Raw genomic sequence first — 20851 nt, forward strand, 5'->3', positions numbered from 1 at the left:
TGTTGATTTTTTTTAATCGGCTAAATTGGTTGGTTTTTATGTTGTTTTGGAGACGGTTTTGTTTCCCCAAGCCTATTTTTGCATCATAAGATAATCGGGACCTTTGTGCATGTCATTTTGTATTAACAGCAAAAAACAATTCCTACCAGGGAAGTGGGGAAAGGGGGGAGAATGCTACGCTCGTGGTTTCTTAAAACACTCTTCGCAGCAGCACAAAGCTGTAACTGGCGCATTGGCTTGATTTCTAAACTCTAAATATTTTTGGCCACTTTCTCCATACAAGTGGATACACTGTGCGGTGATACCGTTAGGTGCTAACGCTTTGGATAGCGTTTCTGATGATATTTGCAACATCATCCAAGTAAATTGTGGTGGTTCCTACTCGACCGGAATATATCTAATGCGACGCAGTGCTCTTCTCTTCGACCTGTCACTTGCGCGATGCTCGACAAATTAATAAAAATAACTTGCGGCCAACTTTTGATCAGTCAGTAAAATGTCACCAAACGGGACTGAGATCAAGGGTTCGAGAGTGACTTAAGCGTTGCTCACAATTCCTTAACACAACTCTTCAGATGATCTAGGCACTTGTTCCGCATGTGCTCACCGACCAATCTATTAACTACCAGTGTCAGCTCACTGCCGTTGGGGTCAATAGGATTGGCTCGACGAAGCTTATCACGTCATCGCCCAGCAGTGAGCGGCGACAGCAGTGATAATGTCCCGGAACAACCATTCTGCTACGCGAACATAGGAAGGGTTGGGTATTTCTTTGAAGCGGTCAGTGAAACTAGGCCAATTAGCTTCCCATGATTGATGAAAGTGCGACGTTCAGAGATGACGTAGACCATTATAGGGAGATTGTCTGACCCGAGGGAAACTATGGGTTGCCAGCTGACGTCATACATATGGTGGACCAGAGGATACAATGGTTATGTCTGGCAAACTATGATACTTTCCGCTAATTTTGGCATGGTTGTCCTGCTTGACTTATGACACTCTCGGCTAATTCTGGTAGGGGAGTCCTCATTGACCGTGTAAAACGTATACATATAAATCTACACAGCCAGTGCTATTTCCCCTGGTCATTACCTAGTACGGAATGCCACAGCTCATAATGAGCATTAAAATCCCCTAAGACCACACGGTTATGACCTTCCAAAAGCGGCTAATATTGGAAAACCTGGAAAACAACTATTAATCGGCGGGATATATGTATACATTAAGCACCTCTACATCGGCAGTTCCACAGCTGAATATTATCAGCATACATTCCATGTATAAGTAATTAGAGCCAGGCTCAAGCGAATATGTATTGAATACTCTGGTGGGATCCGTCCTCAGTATGATTAAACCACAACAGCGCTGCAAGCTGCAGTTGTTATTGAGTTCGGCGTTAAGTGCTGAGTGTACGTCATCATACTATGATGACGATGATGCACAGTGGATGCGCCACATAGACCAATCCTGAGAAACCCTATTGCATCTTACCGAAATTTAAGTGGTGTCGAAAAACCCCCCGCCGCATATCTGTCATGGTGACTGCATTATTTACAGCTTTGGAGCCGTTATCTCAGAATGTGAGAACTTGCCCCAAATATTATTGTCGTAAAGAGAAACTGCTGCAAGAAATGTCAAAATCATCCGAGATTGCACGTTTGTGAAACAATTTAAAATGTTGTGTGGGAGGTATCCAAAGGTGTGGACCTACATATACATATATACCTATAAATAGTCTGACGTGTAATGTTTGAACCAAATCCGTTACATCCTTTAGGTGTTATTGTGGGATCCATTTTAGCAAATATGATAGAACTTTTGTGAGGGAGGTTCCTAAAGAAGACGACCGATATAGCCCATGCTTCGAAGTGCATATTCCATGAACAGCTTTCGTTTGATTTGCCTTGGCTTCGAAGACCCACACGGTCGATTGCTGTTTATACCCTACACCACTATGTGGTAAGGGGTATTATGTGTTAGTGCATTTGTATGTAACATACAAAAGGAAGCGAGATAGACCCATAGTTCCTTCTAGGGATATACATAGAATCACTTTCTGAGTCGATTTATGCATGTCCGTCCGTCCGTCCGTCCGTTCGCAACATACAGGTCGCATTTGTTGACCGATTTCGCTGAAAATTGGGGAACATCATTTTTTTAGCCGTCGGAAGATCAAGTTCGAAGATGGGATATATCGGTCCACGTTTTGGTATAGCCCCCATATAACGGTACCCCCCGATTTACGGTATTTTGACGTTTTCAGCTACATTTTCAGACCGATTTGGCTATAATTTGACATTAAGGGTTCTTAAGTGTCAATAAACATATATAACAAAACTTGTGGACATAGGTCCACGTTTTGGTATAGCCCCCATATAACGGTACCCCCCGATTTGCGGTATTTTGACGTTTTTAGCTACATTTTCAGACCGATTTAGCTATAACTTGACATGTAGGGTTCTTAAATATCAATAAACTTATATAACAAAAGTTGTGGACATAGGTCCACGTTTTGGTATAGCCCCCATATAACGGTACCCCCCAATTTACGGTATTTTGACGTTTTTAGCTACATTTTCAGATCGATGTAGCTATAATTTAACATTTAGGGTTCTTAAGTTTCAATAAACTTATATAACAAAAGTTGTGGACATAGGTCCCCGTTTTGGTATAGCCCCCATATAACGGTGTCCCCCGATTTACGGTGTTTTGATGTTTTTAGCTACATTTTCAGACCGATGTAGCTATAATTTGACATTTAGGGTTCTTAAGTGTCAATAAACTTGTATAACAAAAGTTGTGAACATAGGTCCACGTTTTGGTATAGCCCCCATATAACGGTACCCTCCGATTTGCGGTATTTTGGCGTTTTTAGCTACATTTTCAGACCGATGTAGCTATAATTTGACATTTAGGGTTCTTAAATGTCAATAAACTTATATAACAAAAGTTGTGGACATAGGTCTACGTTTCGGTATAGCCCCCATATAACGGTACCCCCCGATTTACGGTATTTTGGCAGTTTTAGCTACATTTTCAGACCGATTTAGCTATATTTTGACACTTAGGGTTCTTAAGTGTCAATAAACTTATATAACCAAACTTGTGGACATAGGTCCACGTTTTGGTATAGCCCCCATATAGCGGTACCCCCGATTTGCGGTGTTTTGACGTTTGTAGCTACATTTTCAGACATGTAGCTATAATTTGACATTTAAATTTATTAGGTCTATAAATAAATGTACCAAATTATATCGAAATCGGTTCAGATTTGGATATAGCTCCCATATATTTTTCCGCCGATTTGGCGTATTTGCTGCACCAAACACGCTATATACGTCCGATTTTGATGAAATTTTGAATGTGTAACTGAATTCGGTCTCAAAATAAATGTCCCAAACTACATCGAAATCGGTTCATATTTGGATATAGCTCCCAAATATATTTTCGGCCGATTTGACGTATTTGCTGAAAACACGCTATTTACGTGCAATTTTAATGAAATTTGGAATGTGTGACTGAATTTAGTCTAGAAATAAGTGTAACAACTTATATCGAAATCGGTTCAGATTTGGATATAGCTCCTATGTATATTTTCGCCCGCTCTGTCTAATTTTGATGAAATTTGGGATGTGTATATATATGTATATAAATCAGTTCAAATTGATACATATCTCCTATATTTTACATATTCACAGTGGTGTAGGGTATCATATAGTCGGCCCCGCCCGACTATGATCCTTTCCTTACTGGTTTGTTTTGGGATCATACGCTTAGCACTGCAATGGAATTTTTTCAAAACTTCTTTGCACCAATCTGCCATTGCCGAGCGATTGTCAACTTGTGGTGGACCTTTTTACGGTGTTCATGCAATATCGAATGTGTGCTCGTGGATGAAATACTCAATACCCATGCATTGTCCTTTCACGCACAGGATCAAGTTGAATTCATTAAACCAGTTTTTCACCGTGCTTTAGGATGGTGCTTCATCGCCATACAATGATTTCAATTAATTTCAGCGATTCACTCTTGCCCCGTTAATCCACATTAAAAGTTGTGAAAAATTATGGGACGAAAATGTTCACAAGTAAATTGAGTTTTTTCAAGTCAAAATTGTTTTTTTTTTTAATCAATATTTACAATATAGTGCAATATTTACACTCGATGACGACGATAGTGAAGTCTATCATAGTTATTAGTAATCTTGACACTAGTTTTATAAGTTATTAATGTAAACGATTCTCGTTTCTTTAAATGTTGTGTTTGTTTATTATTATGTGAAATGCTGAAATACTAATATGAAACAAATATTTTATAGATTTGCCCTAATTTTTCAAGTCACTGTATTTCTGAGGTTTGTGCACCAGGATTCAGTTCCTTACGTGACTGTTGTTGTTCGTCGAGTTAAAAAACTACTATTTTGGTTGATGTTGAGACTTCTCTTTTGCTTATTAAATTCCTTATTAAAAATAACATGCCATAGAATACATTTTATTTCTTTTTTATACTGATTCAAAACATATTCCAAAGTATGGCTTTCAATTGACAGTTCAATGCACTCAAGCAAAACCGATTACATCGTAGTCAGGCATCTCATAAGAATCTTGAGTGGATTTATGTAAAAACTTACATTTTTGATTGAACTGGATATTTCAAAGAAAACATTTTGCTGGGTTATTTTCACTTGCATTGCCACTTCAGTGTTCTTAGTATAATTAAGTTGGCAATATTGCTTTGTAGTTTGACTAGATCTATCGCAGACAAAAACCTTGTTCTAATAATTATTTTCAATTCACAATAGTTTTGATCGTGAAATACAGTGGAGGAAAATATAACAAGGTCGCAAAATATTAATTCATTATTCAAATTCCTTATTTTTCTATAAATAAACCGTAGTTAATAAATTCCACTCTTTTTTAAAGTTGACTAGATCGCAATCGTCTTACATACTAAGAAAAATTTTTATTTACAAATATTTAGCTGCCTCCAGGAATTGTTTATCTCTTATTTTTCAATTTGTTCAATAATATTATTTAACTTACATATAAAAAATGAATTTATATATTTATTATGAATAGTTTAAATTAAAAATAAATATTTTAACACTATTTAATGATCATGTCTTTTTGATATTCCTCAAGAAACTTAATTGAGTTAGTCGTCGTCTTGTCATTCATGCATTGATGTTTATCTTTTATAAGTTCGATATTTTATTTTTATTTTGAATTTAACGTTAATTTTCTTACAATTTGCGGTAGAACCCTTCCACTTAAATTTTAACAATCAATTCAATTCTTATTGTTTTCTTTTGTAAAGTTCTAAATTACATTTTGGAAGTTTTGATGATTCCTAATGGGTCTTTGTGAGAGTTCCTACCATGTCTATGTCGTTTTAATAATATTTACACTTAACAACCTGTTGACCTTAAATAAGTTTAAATTAGTTATTACTTTTTAGATTACTACAAAACCTAACTAACCCTGTGTTTGATTTTTTTATTGATTCCTCTTGTTGTTGTTTTTTCTTTTTCGATCTTCTTCTATTTCTATACTTTATTACAGTGCATCTTTTTTACTAAAGATCACCTCAGCATTTGTTGAATTTTCAGTGGGTTTAGAACCCATTGGTGGTTTTGGTGGTGGTGGTATTTGATCATCATCTTCTGCTCCATTGAGTAAATAATTCAAATCATGACTAATGCGGTCCAGCATGGCGGAGGCATCCTCTTCATCTTCACCACCTCTTTTATTTGATTTGGCATCCTCACAATTCCCGCTACCACTAGCATTATTTATATTAATTTTAGGTATGCCAACACTTGATGCCTGACCCGTCAGTTGCTGCTGTTGTTGTTGTCCTGCACTTGCACTGCTGGCAGTTGTATTTGTGGTACCCTGCATAACAGCCACCATTGTTGGTAGCAGTGGATCAAATGTGTGTCTTGTTGGTTCCATAATGGTTACACGTTTTTGAGTTTTTGGTGTTTGTGTTGTTACCGATGTTGTGGTGACCATTGCCGAGGCTGCTGCTGTTGTTGCTGTTGGGGGTGGTGGTGTTGGCATGGTATAACTATTGCAGGATAGAGATGAGGGTGGTGGCATGTTGGCCATGGCCACAATGGAGGAGGGTGGTGGCGGCGGAGCTTGTACTGTATTCGTTAGACCACTTATGGAAACTATTGTAGCACCGGTTGGAAACATTTGTGTGTTATGATGTCCTACCTGATGGTGATATGCTACTGTTGCTGTGGGACACATACTCACAGAATTTCCACTGGGACGCAGTCCAATGATGGTATCTGAAAATAAACAAACAACAAGAAGCAAATTGAAATACAAAAATAAATATTAAAATTTAAATTGGCAACGATTTAATGATTTATGTCGTTATGTAATCTGTCAGTTCTTGAACACACACTTGACGTAAAATGAATACTGAGCAGTAAAAATAATGGGTCTGAAAATATTTTGGGTAGATGGGTAGTTTAAGCCATGGCGGAATAAGGTGTCTCATCAGGTGCTAAAATTAAGACCATGATCGAATAAGAAGGTGCTCCATCAGTGGCAAAAGGGCAACATTTGTTTGCTAGGCAATCCCCATGCAGGACATATGTAAGGGTATCGTGTCATCAATTCGGGCCCAATGTGAATAGAGTCGGCTGCATTTTCCGGACCTTAAATGGGCTAACACCAATCGTGTTTGCCCTGACAGCTGGCATTCTTCTACATCAATGGATGGAAGGGTAGTCCCCGAGTACGGCATTCACACTGTACATTTGTACTGGCTGCGCAACTGCATCAGTGTAAATGCTATTCAAGCCTGCATGATAGACTCGTTGTTGTAGAGGTTCTCGTTTTTCACCTTGGGACCTCTGGAGAGACTATGAAGATCTCCCCTGACGTGCCTGTGTGGGTCAAGCCTGTCCAACAGATCGTGACAGGAATGCTTGCAGCGGCATCACCTAAACAAGTACGACATTGACAACATCTTATTGTGTTGACGAATATGGTCCATTGGTCTCATGTGGAGGCAACCTGTTGCAGTTCTCAGGGTACATTCTGGCAGGTTTGAATATTCTTCCACTGCGTAGCGTTAACGCATACCACACTGGTGCCGCAAAGCTTACCACAGGCCGGCCTATTGCTTTGTAAGTGGTTTCTTTGCTTACATCCCAAGTGCTGTCGGCCACCAGCACTTGAGAACCTTGTTCCTACTTCGGATCTTGTTGCAAATAGTTGTACCTTGCGCGGACGACTTATACATGCTATCGAACGTTACACCGACTATTTTGGGGTAGTTTCTGGTCGGAATCAGGACGTTTCAAAAACCACTAGAGGAAAATCCTCTCCATGTCCTGGAACAGCTTGGCATGGTTGTCGGTGTCAAAGGCCTTCGATAGTTTAAAAGACACGATGACCGTTCGGGCACACGGGCGCCTGTTTTGGTTTAGTCTTCGACTGACAAGTGTGGATATGGCGTGTAAACTGTTGCGGTGCTGTCCTTTTGCGGAAATCTATGCTGATGTTGGGCAACTAGGAAAACGATCCTCGTTATAAGGAGAAGTGCATCGAGAGTCTTCGCTACTGGGGACAAGAAGGAGATCGGCCGGCTTCAGTACCGGGACCACCCTATCCAATTTCCAGACTTCAGGAACGATGTAGCTAGCGACGGGTTGAGAACTTTAGTAAGATATTCTACTCCCTGAGCATTCAGCTGTTTTAGCATTACCCTTAAATTCCATCAGGGTTGAACGCTTTGGATAATTTAGCGTTCCTGATGACATTTGCAACATTATCCATAGTAAATTGTGGTGGTTCATTCGCGGCAGGAACAGATTTAATTCGACATAGTACTCTTTTCTTCGACCTATCACTTGCGGGGTGCTTTACATACTGTCGATTGAAACAACTTGTGCGCCTCTTCGGGTCAGTCAGCGTAACATCGTCAAACGCGACTGAGGTCCTGACTTCCGCTTATGCTGTACCAACCCTAGAGTCAGCTCCTTGACTGGCACGAAGAAGTTCATCACGCTCATTCGCTAATCCCGTCGCCTCTGCTGGGAAGTTTGGTCGCACTTTGGGTATTCATCTGCTGCTCGAATACCCAAAGTGCGACCAAACTTCCCTGCAGAGGCGACGGGATTAGCGAATGAGCGTGTGGCTGCAGCAGTGATGTTGTCTCGGAACGTCCTTTCCGCTATCCGAACGAAAGTGCGGCGGACAAAGGTGATGCAATCGGGTGGTCTGCTGATGGAAATAATTAGAGAAACGACAGATTGCCAGGTGGTGCCGTTTGTCAGTCCAGGTGACACGATGGCTATGTCTGGCGAACTGTGGCACTCTTGCCTCGTTCTGGTAGGGGCGCACTCATTGACCGTGCAAAACGTAGAGCTATCAATCCGCTCAGACAGCGCTACACCACTCTGGTCGTTTCCGAGGACCGTATGCCACAGCTCATGATGAGCATTAAAGTCCTCAAGACCAGACGGCTATGACCCTCCAAAAGCGTGCAAACTTGGGACTAGAACCTAGAGTACAGCTATTTATCGGCGGGATGTATAGGTCCGGCAATTCTATCTAGGCAGTTCCATACCTGACTGCTACCCACATAAATATTATGTACTGGTCATCAAGCGATATAGGTATTTATTGGATCGACGGCTGCAATAGGAATCCCTGACTCCTCTTCAGCTGCGATCATTCCTCAGTACATTGTAAACATCACAAAGTTGTAAGCTGCAGTTGTTGTTGAGCATGGTTTCCTACACCGCCGAGACCTTGATATTCTTCAGACTCATTAAGTTGACTATTTCCTCGATCATACCTCGGAGTCCATTGCAATTAAATTACAAAAAGGATGTATTTTCAAGGATTGGAACAGCAACAGCTGGTGTCAAGGGCTTGGTATGCGGCTGCTTTGGGGAAGTCTCGTATTCTGATGACAACGACGACTCGCCGGGGCTGTTCATGCAGCAACATAGTCCCTTAGATGTACTACTCCAGAGCAACCCCTGAGTAGCATCCACTCCGGGCATATCATCGAACTTTCAGTGTGGTGCATGCGGATGTCACAAGCTGAGCACATCCGGCAATGGCCAAAATGATCCGGCAGGATAAGCTGCTCCCAACACAGAACAACGATACAAATACAAACATGTGTACACTGAGGTGAAATCTTCTGGCCGGAAAAGGGATGTTATGTTGTTCCGGGTAAATTCGGTATCGAAGAACCCGCCGCCATACTGATTCTACTCTAGTTGCTGCGCGTTATTTCAATGTTAGCAATCGATTAAAGTAATGTTATTCTATACGTTGCAAGTTTCTTCTTCTTAGTTGACGTTGAGCTGTGTTTCTTAAACACTCAGAAACGTGGTAATCAGGGAGCTGGAACCTGTGATCGTGATGTCGAATGTTTCTTCCTTATTCATCAGTGCAATATTCTGGATTGCGAAGTATTTGTACATGTTGTATAGTTATTGTCCATCCTTTCTTATTACGACAAGTTGAACTGGATACGTAAGATTATTATAAGCTGACGTTGCGCAATGTTTTTTAATACTCGGGAATGTTTTTTCCTTATTCTTCAGCGTGATAGACTGGATTCAGAAGTATTTGTACATGTTGTTCTTGTTTCTCCAAGCGATATACTTGACTCAGACGTATTTGAATATTTTATCGAATGTTCCTTTGTGCCATAGACTGGATTCCGAGGTCGTCGAACATGCTGTCGAGTGTTTCTTCCTTGTTCCTAAGTGCAGTTGTTACCTTTGTACATGTTGTTGAGTATATCTTCTTTGTTCCTTAATACGATATGCTGGATTATTCCTCGTTTCTCAGTGCCATAGGCTAGATTCCCACGTTGTCGAACATCCCGTCGACTGTTTCTTCCTAATTCTTCAGCGCGATAGGCTGGATTATGATGTCTTTGTCATTATTCTTGGATTTTTTAATTCATTGGATCAGAGTACGCATCGGGTTTTCTAGCTCCCGATTCAGGATCTCTCTTACGGGCTTCATATTTTTCCATATCACTTTCTGATACCACAATATCGGGAAATTTTTATTTTTAAAAGAGATATTTTTATCTTAGTTGCTGTCTTTTCCTTTCCAGCAACTTAGACTATTTTTAGTTCACATCTTTATTTAAGGCTGCCTGTCACGTTGTGGTATCTCGCTGTCTATTGACCTACATAAATATATCATTATAATAACCTTCAGTCTTCGCCCAGGCAAGCCAATTAGTGTAAGTAGCTACTCTACTTCTTCCTCGACCTAGGCCATTTTAGCTACCGACTCTTTGGTTCTCCTTCGCAGCATATGCTTTGTTCAACAAATTTTCTCTCCTTTAAGAAAATCTCCAGACCCCAATACTGAGATAAATTCTTTAGCTTTCTAGTGTTCTTGGTTTCAGATACAGATCTGATTTATATCCATAAATGTTAACATTTTGCGTCTATTCCTTTACCTTTTTGTACTACGATTCATTCACAATAATCACGATCAGCTGTTCTTGCTGTAGGCCTGTTCATGGTGGAAAAATAAGGTGTACCGCCAAAAACAGCTGATCTTCATACCAGTTGTCAAAATGCGTTATTGTGAATAAAATCACATACAAAATGTAAACAAGAAATTCACAGTAATGCATTATTGTGAGCAAATTTGACGTTTGACATGATTTGATGTAACACCTTCTTATTCCACCATGGGCCTGTTTGTTCAAACAATTATTGTTATGCAAAGAGAATGTGAGCTAATCCGTGATTTTTAAACAAAGATATCCTTGACTTATAATTCATCAGCTAGCTATTTTTAGAATAAATATTTTCTTTTTTTTTCAATTTAGCATTTTGTTCATACCCAACATTTAAGGGATTTGAAGAGCATATTTAGAATTTTAAATTGCTTAATGCCAATGATAAACAATGCTAGGTGGTTTGGGAGGTTTTTGTGATAGCGTCAGCCACCGCACTATAACAAAACTAAGCGCAAATGCATTGTGGTCCATTGTGGTGAATTTTAACATCTTGAAATAGTGAATCCACTAAAAGAAAGATTAAATATTTAACAATAAGCCCAGAGCGGTTGTTTGCCCTCCAAAAAAGCAGAGAAAACAAGAATAACATCATAAAGAATAAAGAAGAAGAAAATTGCAATATTTCAGTAGATGGAGAGGAGTGTTCATCTGGTTTATCATTGTCCGCAGTTTTCATTGTCAGTTGTTGTTGTCGTCTAACACCCAGGGAATCTGTTGTCTATGGAAGGACCAACATGACAACATAGCTAAGCTTACAATGATGATGGCAACAACGTCAATGACGATGATGGCAATGACGATAGCTGGCTGCTGCTATGTAGAATGGTGTTTACTTGTCTCTGTTGGGCTTTGTAATATTGCCCAGACGGAAAATAAATTGTAAAACATTGACAACACGAGTTGTTTGGTTGGTCGGTCTGTCATTCTTCTCATGATATGATGTTGTTCCTAAGAATTGTGTGTTAAACAACGAAACATTTTTGTGTGCAGCTTCAGTTAACTGAAGCAAAAAAAAAGTAAACAGACAACGATAGCTTACTAAGCAAACCATAGATTTCTGGGCAATAATATCCAGCATAACAGCAATCTAAACCAATCACCTTGGCTAAGTTTTCCGTTTAGGTCTTAAGCAAAGGTAGAGATAGACAAACAAACAAATAGTAAATCGAATGTAATAACCTCATCATATGACAAAGGTATAAGGGTATGAAACCGGAAATGAATGCAAGATAGAGAGAGATTTTGATACTTAGAAGTGGGTAAGCCATGAGAATGGTGGAGTTCTGACTGACTGATCATCAACACTCGAAAAGAAAGGACGTTTTGTCTATCTGACAATGAAGATCCCGTTTTATATTTGTGTTGCATTAGAATGAGACGGCAGTCAAAATGGACCAGGCAGAGGACGAAATAGATGCAGGATGGCGCATAGCGGTAGGTTGCCTCAAATAAAGATGTGAACAACAAATAGTCAATGTTGCTGGAAAGAAAAATACAATTGTGCGAGTGAGTAACGCAGATAAAAAGATCCCTTTTAAAAATGAAAATTGCCTGATGTTGAGGCATGCACTCCGTGAGAGAGAAATTCTGAACCAGTAATTAGAAAAACCGATGTCTAATTAACCGAAATTAACCTTAAGAAAGCCAAGTGGAACATGTTATCCATCCTATCGCGCTGAGGAACAAGGAAAAGACACTTGACAACTTGTTCAAGCACGTCCACAATCCAGCTTATCGCGCTGAGGAGGAAGGAAAAAATACTCAACAGCAAATTTAAATACATTTTAATCTAGCATGTCGCGTTAGGAGCAATGACGAAACACTCGACAGATGTTTTACAACATTGGAATCCAGCCTATAGAGCTGAGGAAAAAGGAAGACGTCGGAATCAAGCATATCGCTTAGAGAAACAGGGAGTAGATATTCGACAACATGTGCAAGGACGTCGGAATCTGGTCTATCGCGCTGAGGAACATGGAAGAACCCCTCGACAGCATGTTAGACGGCGTCGGAATCCCGCCTATAGCACTGAGGAACAAGGAAGGTATACTAGACAACATTACCAAAGACGTCGGAACCCAATCTTTTACACTGAGGAAAATGGAAGAGATACTTGACAACATCTACAAGGTGTCGTAATGCAGCCTATTGCGCTGAGGAACAAGCAAGAAACACTCGTCAGCATATTCGACGACGTCGGAATACAGCCTATCGCTTTGAGGAACAAGAAAGAAACACTCGATAATATTTTTAAAGACGTCTGAGTCAAGTATATCGCTTGAAGGAACCAGGAAGATGTACTCGACAACATTTGCAAAGGCGTCGGAATACAATATATTGCGCTGCGGAACATGTTCAAAGACATCGGAATCCAATCGGGCGCAATCAGGTGCAACAAACAATCACTAGACAACATGTGCGGAATCTAGTCTATCGCGCAGAGGAATAAGGAAGAATCATTCGACAACAAGTTCACAGACCCCAGCTTCCCGGGTACATTGTTTTGGAGCATCTAAGAAACACTTCACAACGTCTACTTAGAAGAAACTTGCAACGTATCGAACAACATTACCTTAATCGACTGCTGTCACCGGCTGTCAGTATACACATGTTTGTATTTGTTTCGTTTTTCTGTCTTGTGAGCAGCATATCCCGGAATACCTGCTCCGGATTCTTTTGGTCTGTGCCGGTATGGAGGAAAACCCAGGACCAATATGGATGTGCTCAGTTTGTAACATCCGCATCCACCACTCTCGAACTCTCAGGGGTTTCTCTGGATTCATCCATGCTGCTGTGTTCTAGCAATGAATTTTCGTCATCTGAATACACGACTCTTCCGCAGTCCCCCCAAACGGCAGCAGCACACGCAACACTTAACATAACCCGTTGCTGTTCCAATACCCCTTTTTAAATTTAATTGCAATGGATTCCAAGGTAAGATCAAAGAAATAGTGGATTTCATAAGTCGGAAGAATATCATGGTCGCCGCGGTGCAGGAAACCAAGCTCAACAAGAACTGCAGCTTACAGTCTGTTCAATACATACCTATATCGCTTGAGTCTGGCTCCAATGACTAGTACATGGAATGTATGGGGGTGGCAGTCAGGTTTGGAACTGCCGAAGTGGAGTTATTTTACGTATACATCCCGCAGATAAGTAGCAGGTTATAGGCCCAACATTAGCGTGCTTTTGGAAGGTCTTAACCGACTGGTTTTGGGGGACTTTGATGCTCGTGATGAGTTGTGGCATTTGGTCGTCGGCAACGAACAGAAAGGAATAGTGATGGATGAGTCAATGACGACGTCTCTACCCCAATTAACGGAGGGGGTCACAGTTCGCCGTACATAACCATCGTGTCAACTGGTCTGACAAATGACGTTACCAGGTAACCTGTAGTTTCTCTTGGGTCAGACCATTTCCCCCTAATAGTCTCCTTCAACAGACCGGCCGATTTCATCACCTCTGAACGTCGAACATTCAGCAATCATGGGACAGCTAATTGGCCTAGTTTTAGAGAGTTCACTAAACACCTGTAGTGATATCGATTGTTACAGATATTCACACCTACAGATCCCTGTAGATCCCAATAATCACATCTGTAGATCAATGTAATTATCAATCACTGGATCCCTATAGATTCCAATCATCAGCTGTTTCAATCATCAGTTTAGATCATATGTTATTTATAACAACAAATACTGTTTATATTTAAGGATGATAGAAAATAAGATTAGGAAAATACCGTTATGTATAATATATAAGGACTGAAATTTGTCGAATAAAATCAATCAAGTTTTTACTGCCGATTTGTTGGCAACTAAAAAACACCTTTTATTTTGCGCTCTTAAGTGCAAATCAATAAAACTTGCACTGGCATTTTTAAGTGCCTGCAACCTTTAATTATTAGTTGCCAGTGGCTTTACTAAAGAGCCTGCAGAAACCCCTAGGCAGGCCTACACAAAACGAAAAGTTATTTTTTGGAAAAGTGTGTTGTAACACCACCGTTTCCGAGATCTGTTCAAACCTTTTGATGTTCGGGTCTCCTACCCGATGTTCTGACCATCATTACTGCTGCTTCAACTCGCCTGCTGGTTGAATACCCGAGGTGAGACCAAATTTCCAGTGGAGACAACGGGATTAGCAAAAGAGGGCTATGACCTTCGTTGTACCAACAACCGGCGAGCATTAGCGGAACAAATTGTTAAATCATCTGAAGAGTTGCAACATTGGAGCCGGAATAAGTTAATTGCAGACAACGGTTAGGTCAATCTCGAACCCTGGAAAGAAGGAATATAGGACCTTGGTCACGTTTGGCGACGTCACGCTGACTGATCCCGAGAAATGCGTTAATCGACAGTTTGTCATGCACCCCAGGAATCACAGTACGAAGGAAGAGTACTACGTCGCATTAGATCTGTTTCTGCCGAGGAGAAAACTCACACAATTTACAATGAATGATGTTTCCAGTCAAGAATGATGGAATCTCCATGGAAATGCTAAATCAGCTGGATGAGCCGGTAGTCGAGTATCTCACCAAAGTTCTCAACCCCTGCTTTAGCCACCCACTTTGTTCCCGAAGTCTGGAAAATAGGCAGTGTTGTCTCGCTACTGAAGCCAGGCAAGGATGCCAGCAAAGGTGAGTCGTACAGACCGATTTCACTTTTGTCGCCCGTAGCAAAACCTTTGAGGCTTTAATCCTCCCCAGCGTCAGGAAAAGCTATATAGTTGCCGATCATCAGCGCGGTCTGTGTAAGCAGCACAACACGGCAATATCGGTGCACGTCCACAAATATTATGGATGTTGGCGATCGACTTATCAAAGGCCTTTGATACTGTCACGCTGTTTAAGGTCATTGAGCCCACTACCCTCCGGCCAAGTTTGAAACGTTTGATAATCAATCGTATGTACTTGGAATTCAGCAACAAGAAGTCCAAGCACCGTTGAGTGAAGCAGTGAATTCTCCAAGGTGAGTTGATATCCCCAGAAATATTTACCCTATACCTTTCATGTTTTCGGATGATTGTACACATCCTGATGTCAGGTACAATCCCTGATGTCATTTGTGAAAGTCTGTAATCGTATTTGACTGATCTTATCACATTTTTCCAGGCGAGGAATACGCAAATATCCGCCACTAAATTTACACCAATCTGTTTACCACATGGACGACAGAGGTGAGAACAAAGTTGAATGGTAACAGAATTCCGACCACAAACTGCCCCAAGGTTCTAGGGGTCACATTCAACAACATCTTCACGTCGTGTGCATATGCCACAGCTATATGCGACATGCTGAGATGTAGGAACAAGGTTCTACAATTGGGGGTACAGATAAAGAGACCTTGTTGACCATATATAATGCGGTAGGTCGATCTGTTATAAGCTATGCGGCACCAGTGTCGTCTGCGTATGTAAGTGCAACGCAATGGAAAATATTCAAACCTGTCAGAATGCCGTCCTGAGAACTGTAGCAGGATGCCTTCTAATGTCATTAATGGACTATCTACATGAGGCGGCAAATATTCTTCCAGTACTGCAATACAATGGCATGTTCTCGTTGCAGTATTTGGTAGGGTTTTACCGTAAGAGCCATCCAAATCACCATATGGTGGATAGCACCCCCTCCACCCTGACATGCCACCAGGGATCTTCATCTAGAAATAGAGGTCCAGCGTTACAAGAGAGAACCCCTAGATTAACGGACATATCAAGCAGGTTTAAATAGCTTTCCTACAGATGCCACACACAACTATCCTGTGAATGCGGTTTTTTGCAAAATTTATGATGAACGTCAGCTGCTACTACAAACCAAAATAGATGTTGCTGGTGAAATACGAGACTAGAAGAAAGACAATAAGTCTGTAAAGGCCCAGTCCTTGCTCAAGCAGTTGAGGAATAAGCGAATGGAAGTAGGCGATAAAATCCAGCTGTACCCGTGCGAATCCAAGTCCGTTGAGAATAAGCTAACTGAGGCATGTATTGAGCACAGTGAAGATCTATTTGTCATAATGATCCTTCTTGGTAGTTTGGCAAAGCGGTTGTGATACTTAGTTGCTGAATTGGAATAGCGGGATGATTTATCTCTTCTATGCACCTATCTTATATAAAGAGTTGTAAGTCGGCAAAAGAAGCTTGGAACAGTTTGAGTGAGTTGCATCGCGGAAGAAGGGAATAGAAAAAGCAATGTAATCCAGCAGTACCTGTGCGAATTTATGTCAGCTATTTAGCTAAGTGAAAATCTAACTGTCATAATGATCCTCGCCAGTTTGCCTATCTTGCTGCATCGGAGTAGCTGGTTGATTTACCTACGCTGTGTGCTTGTTCTGAAGATAAAATTGTCCGAAATGAGCGAAAATAAAAAATCAGCATAAGACTTAAAAAATGACCGTGTCGTGATTTCGAAAAATGAAGTGCCTGTTTGCTATTCCATGCATCCTAGGAGACCACATTTTTTATTGCCCGGTGTCTTGTTAACTTAAATGGAATTCGCAAGCTTCAAACCCAATCTAACTAAAGATTTTTGTTTATACATAAAAACGAATAACACGAAACCAGTTTTATGGCAACAAAAATGTCTCCTTTCCTGATTTTTTATTTCTTTCCAAAACATTAACCACCCATCTTAATGTACTAATCTAGGCCAAAGCACACGTCTACAATTTCTATACATAACCAACCACCACACCGGTAACCAAACATCCGCAACCACTTTGGCCAAGAATTCATACCGGCCGGGCAGCTAATGCTTTATGCCATGAATGAATGAATGATTTCCGGAATGTTGTAAAACAAAACAACAAAAATGTTGTTAATGTTTCCTTCTTTTTTAAGGGGGGCATTATAAAATCTCTAATTACTTTTATGTTAAGGCGGTCATTATTAAAGGACTTAGAGTGCCTAGGTTGTCAACATATTTCCGTTATAAAGGAAGAAAATGAACTTAACACTAACACTGCTTAAAAGGGGGAAGTAAATCCTTCCGAGAAACGAATGACATTTTGTACTTTCTTGGGAAACACGTGACAAATTTTTATGGAAGAGAAGTGTGGGGTTGGGTGAGTTTTATAACCATAGGATATGAGGTGAATAAAATATTTTTAGTAAGTAAAATGGGACTGGCCATAAGAAGCTTAGAAGGTACATATTTTTCATATAAAATGGCCAATAAACATTATATAGGGCATAAGATTATATTACAAGGGAGAGGCTTTATTACACTTTTGTTAGCAAAGGATTTTTTGCATCAAGCAGTGTCAAATGTATGGTAGGTAAGCCAGTATCGAATATATCACGAACATCACAGAAGCGAGAAGAGAAGGCCATAGCAATGTAGTTGTAGGACACCGACTATTGATCAGATCACCTTCATTTCGCGGACTATACTGACGGAGGTGTATGACGAGCAACTGCAGCAGTGATTAATGTCCTGTCTCCTACCCAAACATCAGAAGGGTTGGGCAGATCTGTGAAGCGGTGATTACGAACTCTCTGAAACTAGGACAATTAGCTTTCCCATGATTGATGAAAGTGCGGCGTTCGGAGGAGCTGAAATCGGGAGGCTTGCTGATGGAGACAATTATGGGAAGATGGTCTGAACCAAGAGAAACTACGGGTTGCCAGGTGACGACATTCGTCAGACCAGGTAACACTATTGATATGGGTTATTATTGGGCCTCGACTTCATGTGCGATCCTTCCTCAGTACGTTGTAACCATCATAACGCTGTAAGCAACGTGGATTTTTTAAAGAATTTCCAGAGGCCTCTAGAGGCAACGTGGATTTTTAAAGAATTTTCAGAGGCTTCTAGAGGCAACGTGGATTTTTTAAAGAATTTTCAGAGGCTTCTAGAGGCAACGTGGATTTTTTAAAGAATTTTCAGAGGCTTCTAGAGGCAACGTGGATTTTTTAAAGAATTTTCAGAGGCTTCTAGAGGCAACGTGGATGTTTTAAAGAATTTTCAGAGGCTTCTAGAGGCAACGTGGATTTTTTAAAGAATTTTCAGAGGCTTCTAGAGGCAACGTGGATTTTTTAAAGAATTTTCAGAGGCTTCTAGAGGCAACGTGGATTTTTTAAAGAATTTTCAGAGGCTTCTAGAGGCAACGTGGATTTTTTAAAGAATTTTCAGAGGCTTCTGGAGGCAACGTGGATTTTTTAAAGAATTTTCAGAGGCTTCTAGAGGCAACGTGGATTTTTTAAAGAATTTTCAGAGGCTTCTAGAGGCAACGTGGATTTTTTTAAAGAATTTTCAGAGGCTTCTAGAGGCAACGTGGATTTTTTAAAGAATTTTCAGAGGCTTCTAGAGGCAACGTGGATTTTTTAAAGAATTTTCAGAGGCTTCTAGAGGCAACGTGGATTTTTTAAAGAATTTCCAGAGGCCTCTGGAGGCAACATGGATGTTTTAAAGAATTTCCAGAGGCCTCTAGAGGCAACGTGGATTTTTAAAGAATTTTCGCAGGCCTCTAGAGGCAACGTACATTTTCTAAATAATTTTTAGAGGGCTCTAGAGGCAACGTGGATTTTTTAAAGAGTTTTCAGAAGCCTCTGGAGGCAACGTTGATTTTTTAAAGAATTTTCAGAGCCCTCTAGAGGCAACGAGTATTTTTTAAAGAATTTTCAGAGGCCTCTAGAGGCAAGGTGGATTTTCTAAAGAATTTTCAGAGGCCTCTAGAGGCAACGTGGATTTTAAAGAATTTTCAGAGGATTTTAAAGAAATTTCGGAGGTCTCTAGAAGCAACGTGGATTTTTGAAAGAATTTTCAGAGGCCTGTAGAGGCAACGTGGACTTTACAAAGAATTTTCAGAGGTCTCTAGAGGCAACGTGAATTTTTTTAAAGAATTTTCAGAGGTCTCTAGAGGCAACATGGATGCGAATGTGGCACATCCAAATTCGTCCCGGATTTTTCTCTGTTTCGACGCGGACCAAGCATTCCGGGATATTGTGTTCCCAACACAGAAAAACGATATAAATTCAAACATGTTTACATTGAGGTGGCAGCCGCTGACCGAAACCCGGGTGTTGTGTGGTTCCAAGTTCAATCCGGTATCGAACGACACGTCGGATAAAATGATGCGCATCCGCGATGGTCATCCTCGGTAAAGTTGGTGAGTGACCTCCACCTTCCTGATATTGCACGTAATCCTTATAATAAGTTATAATGAGGTATAAGATTTTTTCCACACAGTCTGTTTGTTTCTTTATATTATTAAAAACCTGAAGGTAGGATGCAGAGCATTTCGGTGGTATCCTATCAAAATCCTCCTCCTAATCACCGTATCATCATCTGTCAACGTAGGTTCCTAGTTTTTTCCAAGTTTTTCTACCTTTTATTAGTGAATCCCATCTATCCACCTCGAATGATGAATGCCACTTAATCAACTTTATGTCTTAACTTTGTTTTTTTTAACAGCACATGTTTTTAGTTGCAACTTACCTCCCGATACATTTTGTAATATATCCAAATGCTCTACGCCAATATAATCGCCACCACTCGGTTGTTGATGATGCTGTTGCTGCTGTTGAGCATGTGTTGTGGACAAATGACTTCTACGACTTAAGCTACCCGTCATAGATGTTGTCAACGATGCTGATGATGGTGGTGGTGGCATGTTAAGCGCTGATGCAGCGGCGGCAACTCCATATGCATCATAATAACCCATGGAGCTGCCAGAAACAACTTGTGGCATAACTGCAATATGATGTTGTGGTTGTTGTATACAATTTCCGCCGCCAGTTACTCGATCTCCAGCCAGCGAAATATTACAACATCTCATGGCTCGTGGAGATGTTATTGATGTTACCGTTGAAGACGAGGCGGATGATGATGCCATGCCACTGGCATGTTGATGGTGTTGTTGCAAACATGTTGTCATGTGTTTGCCGCCCGACTTACGTTCCAAGGTACCAGCACCACCGCAAGCAGCAGCTGTAGGGTTACTATTGTTAAGGGCCACCATACCCATGGAAGTTGCTGGTGGTTGGGCTGGGCCAATAAATGTTTCTACACTTGCCACGTGATGATGTTCCTGTTGTGATGACGATGCCAGCAAAGGCAACATTTGACAACGTGGAGCTGTGGAGATTATGGTTAAGCCCTGCATTTGACATGATGCGGCGCCGGCTGCCGATGCAGCAGCCACAGCACTCATCTCTAGCTGATGTCGTCGTGCCGGTGATGGTGGTGTTTTGTGCATTAGTGGTGGTGCTGAGCTGCTAAGTTCAGATTCTTTTTCATGATTTGTGTAAACTAAAAGGAAGAGAAGAGAGAAAAAAACAAAACAAGTAGGCACGTTAAGCAGAGGTATTTTTATGTCCACAGCAA

The 20851-nt window shown here is 40.7% G+C and overlaps 1 protein-coding gene across 1 annotated transcript in view; it reads right to left on the bottom strand.

The window, feature by feature from the left end:
- Nucleotides 1–4489: 4489 nt before the first annotated feature.
- Nucleotides 4490–20851, bottom strand: part of LOC141394063 (uncharacterized) — a 917654-nt gene continuing 901292 nt past the window's right edge. Inside the window, exons 22-23 of the mRNA XM_073967887.1 lie at nt 19964–20776; nt 4490–6298 (exon numbers count right to left, since the gene is read on the bottom strand). Of these exons, the coding sequence (XP_073823988.1) occupies nt 5556–6298; nt 19964–20776 (1556 nt within the window). The 3' untranslated portion in view covers nt 4490–5555. The remainder of the gene's footprint in view (nt 6299–19963; nt 20777–20851) is intronic.

Source organism: Musca autumnalis, unplaced genomic scaffold (genome assembly GCF_047663935.1).
Source record: "Musca autumnalis isolate F117 unplaced genomic scaffold, ASM4766393v1 scaffold_2, whole genome shotgun sequence".
In the NCBI taxonomy this organism is placed as follows: Eukaryota; Metazoa; Arthropoda; class Insecta; order Diptera; family Muscidae; genus Musca; species Musca autumnalis.